Source organism: Silurus meridionalis, chromosome 7 (assembly GCF_014805685.1).
Source record: "Silurus meridionalis isolate SWU-2019-XX chromosome 7, ASM1480568v1, whole genome shotgun sequence".
Taxonomy (NCBI): Eukaryota; Metazoa; Chordata; class Actinopteri; order Siluriformes; family Siluridae; genus Silurus; species Silurus meridionalis.
In genome coordinates this window covers 1-8,054 of record NC_060890.1, presented here as the reverse complement: position 1 = coordinate 8,054, position 8,054 = coordinate 1, and the positions used below count along the sequence as shown (strand labels likewise).

Genomic DNA, 8,054 nt, shown 5'->3' with positions numbered 1-8,054 from the left:
TAATCTCACCTTCTTTAAGAAATCTGTAGGCGAGAGCATGTGCTTTATGAGAGTCTCCTCTTTTTTAACACAATCCCACATAAACCCTACAGAGAGACTGCAGGAGTTCATGTCCCATAGACTCTTTCTCCGCCTTGATCTTCTCCAAAACCACTTTCAGAAACGTCTCTGCCAACGACTAAATGAGACGGAAGAAAAAGATCAACCAACATCCAACTAAATCAAACATGTATTCAAGTCATGCATGAAAAACAAATATTAGGGAGTTAAGACTTGACTGTAGATTAGGTTTAGAAAAACTACTAGAATTTGCATAAACCAAAACCTGGAGTAAACATTTTACATGACAAATCATATCTACTGTTTAATTTCAGAACATCAGGAACAGTGAATTATGGATTGACTACACTGTAAAAAAAAAAAAGTTGAGTGAACTTAAAATAATAAAGTAACCTACCACAAGCACTTTTATGAGTTAACTGAACAAACAGGGTCTGAAGACCACGCAACTCAAAGTATTTTGTTAAGATCCTTAGTTCTCACAACATAGTCAAGTTTACATAACAAATAACAAAACAAAATATTTTTGTTTGCTAATTGCAATCAGGACAATCTGTTCAGCATTTTCTGGGATTTATCAGATAACAAAACAGTGGAGGTGCAGCAGCTCGGTAAGTTTTTTTAGACATGAAACAGGTAAAGATTACAGTTGTGTAGAGGATCAATAACTCTCATGTTCTGGTGTTTGTCCCATGCAGGTTTTTCCTCTATACATATATGGATTATTGTGTTGTGTTTATTGGGGTTGTAAATGGATCAGTTTTCCTAGGCTACTTCTCTTATACATCTTTTCAAAAGAAAGGTGAGTCTGGGCTTCTTTCTATCACTTTAGAATTTTGTTTAGGTTTCATTTCAATTTCAGAAAGTAAACTTCACACAAATCATTGTTTTCTTTGTAGATAACAGCAGAAGAGCCCGAGTTATACAGTGTGCACATGTCCTTTGTCCTAATATAACCATGTCCATTGTCTTCATCCTTTGGGGTGTTACTGAGGGTAAGTATTGTTTTCACAGTTACACTGTTTATAACTGTAATGATCACATTATTCACTGATTCAGCAAAAACGGCTGCTTGTGGGAAATCAGCGGAATGTAAAAGTGGTCCAACACAGAGTGCAGTTTTCACCTGAGTGAAACTCTGCTGGTATGAACCTGGAGTGTGTTGCCTCTATTTGTGCACCTAACCTCATCATCAATGACCATGACCTGGGCCTAGGGTTCGATAGGTTTGACACAGTTTTGTTTTGGCAAAGATACACAAAAATGTTTTAAAATAAAATACTAAATACTTTAAGTGCATCAAAATGAACTATAAAATTCAGCAGCCACACCATGTATCAAAATAAACCACTGTATTTCTGTATTTAAAAAATACAAAAAAAATACATTTACAATGGAGCATGAAATTTCTTCACAAACCTTTTCACCATCTGACACATGCAACCATTTAACAGATAAAATATTCACATACGTGTCGCAGTGATTTCACAGATGAAGGTTAGATTTAAAGAACCCACCAGTTTTATGTGCAACAGTTTGTGAAAGACTCAATTGCACCCTAATTTAGTGACTTGGTGTTTGGTAACGAAGGGCTGCTTTACATCAGTAACACTGAGTCAATAACAAACAAGTCATTCGTAAGAACACCACTGATGCACCTGCATTTATTACAATTAGTTTCTAATTAATGAATCATTTGATTGTTAATGATAAATATAATAATATATTGTGTATCAGCAGTCATTCATGCAGTGATCTGCAAAATCATGATCCTACAAAACAACTACTTCATTTAGGGTACGATATTCGGCAATCAAATATTTATTTATCAATCATTAGACGCCTATTTGAAAGCTGGCAGCCTGCAGGTTTCTTACCTTCACCACCTTCTTCCATATGGACCAATTTTCTGTTCTGATCTCAACAAGTCTGAGCAAATTTCTGAGTAGTCACCAATCAAAGGCCAAAAGATCATTTAGAACTTCTTACAAAGTATTTCACAGTATTTTAAAACTACAAAACACTAAGGTATTTAGATACAAAATATGAAATATTTTCATCATCCCTCACAAATACAAACCACCAAATCCTATTTAATATTTAAAATACATACATCATAAGTGCTGAACTTCACTGCTGTAGCAGTTATGTTACAGGTTGGGGTATTAAAACATCACCCACACTTTCACAGCCGGGTTTGGGACCGTCCATGGTGGAGTACTTTATCCCTGTTTACCCATGGGGTGGTTAAGGGCCTTGCTCAAGGGCCCAAGACTGGCAGCATGGTATAGTCGGGGCTCGGATTAGAGGATACCAGAAAGAAAGAAATTCTGACACAAAAAAACGTCATAAAACATTTAAAATCCTGAATGTCAAAGAAAATAATTGTTAAAAGTAATAATAAGCAGTAATAGTAACTATAGTAACAGTTCTGTGATTTTAATGAATGATCTGATTTTCCTCCAGGGTTTTTAACTGAAGCAGCAACTTGTTCAGCACTTAATTTTGTTAGGATCCTTTTCCTATTTTGGATTGCAGTCCATCTGAAATCTGTTGAAGGTAGGAAATAAATGAGCGGTCACTTGAAAAGAACTAATAGAGATGTGTGTGTGTGTGTGTGTGTGTGTGTGTGTGTGTGTGTGTGTGTGTGTATATAATATGAGACTGATTACTTCCTTATCATGGCATCTGTTATATTGCAGATTATGTCCATGAAGTAATGGATCGTTTGGCAGTTCTACTACAATATATTGTGATAACTGTTGTCGCTTATAGTCGTAAGTATACGTTAAACATTACAGCATTACCGTCTTATTTCATACTTTAATAAAATGAAAAGTTCACACAGCTCTATACAGAATTCAGAAGGGTTCTGAAGTTCTCAGACTGTATGGAGTTGTCCACTCTGTTCTCTATAATTATAAAAAATAAATAAATAAATAGAATCTCCTCCATATGGGATTCGAATCAATGAGCTAATAAAAAACAAGTAGTTGGAATGTCTTTCTGTCTTACCTTCTGTCTTACTTTCTTTATTTCAGTTGAACCCATAATAAACAAGGCTTAAGATTATTAATAATTACGGCTGTCTGCTGCAGTTGATGTAAAACTTAAAGCCGATGTTCATAATATTTGCATTTCTCAAACAAAATCTTTTGATGTATTTGTACATAAAAGCACTGTATGGATTTGTATAATATACGTTGATATTTTTGTTTGTTTTCTAGCTATTATTGTGGACCTCTGGAATAAAACAGATAATATAGGGAAAGTGCTGGTTCTGACATTTCTGTTCCTGGGGTCACTTTTGGTCTCTCTGCATGCCGTTGCTGTGGGTAAGTGTTTAATATACACCACCGCCACTTTATTAGGTACACCTGTCCAATTGCTCTCGTTAACGCAAATTTCTAATCAGCCAATCACATGGCAGCAACTCAATGCATTTAGGCATGTAGACATGGTCAAGACGATCTGCTGCAGTTCAAACCGAGGCCAGAATGGGAAGAAAGGTGATTTAAGTGACTTTGAACGTGGCATGGTTGTTGGTGCCAGACGGCTGGTCTGAGTATTTCAGAAACTGCTGATCTACTGGGATTTTCACGCACAACCATCTCTAGGGTTTACAGAGAATGGTCCAAAAGAGAAAATATCCAGTGAGCAGCAGTTCTGTGGGCGCAAATGCCTTGTTGATGCCAGAGGTCAGAGGAGAATGGCCAGACTGGTTCGAGCTGATAGAAAGGCAACAGTAACTCAAATAACCACTCGTTACAACCGAGGTATGCAGAAGAGCATCTCTGAATGCACAACACGAACCTTGAGGCAGATGGGCTACAGCAGCAGAAGACCACACCGGTGCCACTCCTGACAGCTAAGAACAGGAAACTGAGGCTACACCGCACAGGCTCACCAAAATTGGACAATAGAAGATTGGAAAACGTTGCCTGATCTGATGAGTCTCGATTTCTGCTGCGACATTCGGATGGTAGGGTCAGAATTTGCGTCAACAACATGAAAGCATGGATCCATCCTGCCTTGTATCAACGGTTCAGTCTGGTGGTGGTGGTGTAATGGTGTGGGGGATCTTTTTTTGCCACACTTTGGGCCCATTAGTACCAATTGAGCATCGTGTCAACGCCACAGCCTACCTGAGTATTGTTGCTGATCATGTCCATCCCTTTATGACCACAGTGTACCCATCTTCTGATGACTACTTCCAGCAGGATAACGCACCATGTCATAAAGCGCGAATCATCTCAGACTGGTTTCTTTAACATGACAATGAGTTCACTGTACTCAAATGGCCTCCACAGTCACCAGATCTCAATCCAATCCTTCGGGATGTGGTGGAACGGGAGAGTGATTTTACAGATGATTTAGATATAAAACAATACCTTTTGTTTCTGGAAATATAAATACTACTCGTGCTTTTATTTCTGTTCTGGTCATAATCCTTTATTTCTTATTACAGTCTGCTATAGAAGGAATCTCCAAAAAGTAACAGATCAGAGTTACGTAAACACAGAAATCACCAATTTTCTGCGATTATGTGCGATTATATGGACATATGGTCTTCAGCTGAGTAAGCATTATATTTTCCTACACATCTTATACCCAGAACATCTATTTTAACAAATAAGAATTTTAGCTGAAAACGGAACCTTCTCATGTGAAAGTGCTGTATGAACATAATTCACCTTTTGTTTTTCAGATCATTTGCCTGTGCTACTCTTTCCATTGCTGGCAATCATTTGTTTTAAAGTTTGTGTTCATTGCAAATGTCCCAGTAAGTAGATCATGAAATATTGATTTCAGATGTTTTATAAATCATTTTTGCTGATCAAAAATGTACAATTATACCGATTACACGTGATGTGATCTGCAGATCAGTGGTCTCCAACCCTCAGGCCGCGGACCAGCACTGTTCCGTGGGTCATTTGGTACCGGCCCCACAGAAAGAATACATAACTTACATTATTTCTGTTTTATAAATGATCTGATTCTGAACGATGTTTTATTTTGGAAAATGACCGGATTTTCTCCTCCACATCTGTCTAAGACTCATGATGCAGGTCATGATGCCTCGGTCACATGACTTACCTCCATCCACTACCTTCTTAAAGGAGCTCCAGCCGCTAAAACACAATACATTACCGCTAAATTCAAACCCCCAAGAGAGCAAAACGAACAAACAACACAGAGGATTCACGATTATTATTATATTTAGAAAATACCAGTTTTTATGGTTGTATCATTTTAATTTGTTGTATATATTCGCTATGCTACACCTTAAAGGCCGGTCCGTGAAAATATTGTCCGACATTAATCCGTTTGGGGACCACCGATCTATAACATCTATACACTGCTAACAACTAACTGATTACAAAGTTTTACTCATAAAACACACAAAAATCGCATACAGATTTTGGGTGTTGGTCCGGACAACACTTCATACAATGAAGTAAAAACAATAAAATGAAGTACAGAAAAACTAGAAGGTTTTTATTTCTGTGCTCGGAAAGGTTCATGTTTAAACAGGAACTGATCTGTATGATTTTATTCATTAAAACTGCTTTTAAAAAGTTTTACAGTTACAAATGTGGACACAAATTAAGTCTGTAAAGTGTGAAAAGTGTGTTTTATGGTTTTTGAGAGACAAATGCATGTTCCTTTTGTTTCTATACAACAATCACTGTAATGTAACTACTGAAGATTCCCACTGACCAAACAAATCTATAAATGTCCAGATGTTCCATGTTGTTTTCGGTGGAATATATTCATTGTGTAGTAAAATTCTAACTTCAAAAGTTTTAAGGAATATAATTATTTTCTTTTTTTTTTTTTTTGTACAGTTCCAGTATTACACTTTGTATCAGTGTTGTTGATCCTGCAGATTATGAGTGTATCAGGTTCGATCTACATCCATTATGACCTCGTGACCAATATGAAAGGCAAGTACCAGTCCTGTTCCATTACTGTTCCACTGGAGGATCCTGTCATGGTTTCATGTACAAATGAAGTTCTAATTGTTTTACTGAACAGAACATTATTCATTACAGTTTTATGGAGAATGTAAGTTGTTAATTCAGGTAAAAACAGGGTCATGAATTTGCTTGTGTAATTTTTTCTTTTTCTTTTGTAGGCGTGACATATTAACCTGGATTACTGTTTTCCTCCACATCCTGACTGTCATTATAATGTTTGCAAGTCTACATAATTTCACAGGTACATATTCATTTTTTAACTGAAATATCCACCTGAAGGTCAAAGATTCATAGTATTCTAAATTCTAACTCGATCGAATCCATCTGACTGCCATCTAATCTAATCTGACCTTCTGTACAAAGCAGTGATGGTCAAGTTCTCACATCTGCTTACATTCCAATAAGGACCTAGAATCTTTGCATAGTAAAAACACAATGCCCTGAATGTCCAGGACAAAATTCCCGAATTCTGTTCATATACAATGTAAATAAAAAGTGTCATCAGAAGTGAGGAGTATTTTATTGAGTTAGTGAGCTGGGAATTTGGTGTCAATGTGTATAAGTGTGAAATGTGATTCGTTTTGCTTTAGTTAACAGACATCCAGAATCCGGGTCCAGAAACACCGTGACACTGCGTATGTATTCAAATCTTTACTGTCATGTTTCAATCAGGATGCGTCCGAGTTAAAACCAGGCCATAAAACATAACTATTCTCTATTTACAACAACAAACTCTGCAGAAAGGGAAAAGTTTCTATTTTCTCTGATCATCATGACTTTGTATTACAGCTGTATGGTGTGTGGTTGTGTTCGTGATTGGTTCAGTGCTGGCTGTTTTAGTGAACGCTGCTGTGTTATTAGTTGCGCTGATCCTAAAAGCACGTGAGTCTGTGATTTTAATAATAAAACATTTATAATTGAATAATTTGTTAGTGTGAAATTACTGACAATGGTGTTCATATAAAAGATATATACATATGAAACTATCGTTTATATATTATTAACAGGAAATGGTCAACATACAGTGGACCTGCAAGTTATTCTAATACCAACTGAATGTGTCTTTGCCGCTTGCTGGCTCGCTTTACAGATTTCTGTTTTCTGTAAGTATAATCTCCAGACATGACGTGGTATATGATCTGATGTAGAGCTGTGTACAATCCCAATTTCAAAACAGCTGGCACACTGTGTTAAATGCAAATTAAAATGTAGGCCCACATTCTATTCACAATAAAACAAAAAACCTATCAAATGTTTAAACTGAGAATGAAAAAAAATTAAAGGTCGTTTTAAATTTGATGGCTGCAACACGTTTAAAAAAGTTAGGACAGGGTCATGTTTAGCACTGTGTAGCATTACGTCTTCTGTCCGTATACATCTGGGAACTTAATCAAGTCAAAAAGCCAAGGCGATCAGTTGCTGAAGTTTGGGGAGAGGAATGTTGCCCAGTGTGTGTATGATACATGATTCTAGCTGCTCAACAGTTCAGGGTTTTCTTTGTTGTGTTTTTCATTTCATGATATTTTCAAATGGTGAAAGGTCTAGACTGCAGGCAGGTCAGTTCAACACCCGACTCTTCTACTACGAATTATGCTATTGTAATAGATACTTGCAGTTAGCAAATATGCTTAAACATGCAAGATCTTCCCTGAAAAAAGTTTTCCGGATGGAAGCATTTGTTGCCCTAAAACCTGTATATAGCGTTTAGCATTGATGGCACCTTTCCAAATGTACAAGCTGCCCATTCCACAGGCGTTAATGCTCTCCATACCATCAGAGATGAACTAAGTGCTGTCAAATTGAAATTTAATTTTCTATTGCAATTATAACCACAATTATCGGAGTGTAAGTTCCACTAAACTGAGACAAATGTATGTCTATGACTCTAAAACTACACTCAGATTATAGCTGGATCTGTTTTGTAGTTGTGCAGATTCTAAAGACTCACATTTCTTCCTATCACACAGGGAAGAACAGGAAATGAATGTGACACAGAGGGTGAGTATCACTTTT

General features: G+C 36.8%; 1 protein-coding gene across 1 annotated transcript; it reads left to right on the top strand.

The window, feature by feature from the left end:
* Positions 1–641: 641 nt before the first annotated feature.
* Positions 642–5,083, top strand: LOC124389085. The gene is made up of 9 exons (XM_046854313.1): positions 642–671; positions 759–862; positions 960–1,055; positions 2,527–2,619; positions 2,763–2,837; positions 3,288–3,395; positions 4,529–4,639; positions 4,769–4,843; positions 4,943–5,083. The coding sequence occupies exons 2-9, from the start codon at positions 778–780 to the stop codon at positions 5,023–5,025; spliced, it is 726 nt and encodes a 241-aa protein (XP_046710269.1). The 5' UTR covers positions 642–671; positions 759–777; the 3' UTR covers positions 5,026–5,083.
* The last annotated feature ends 2,971 nt before the right edge of the window (positions 5,084–8,054 follow it).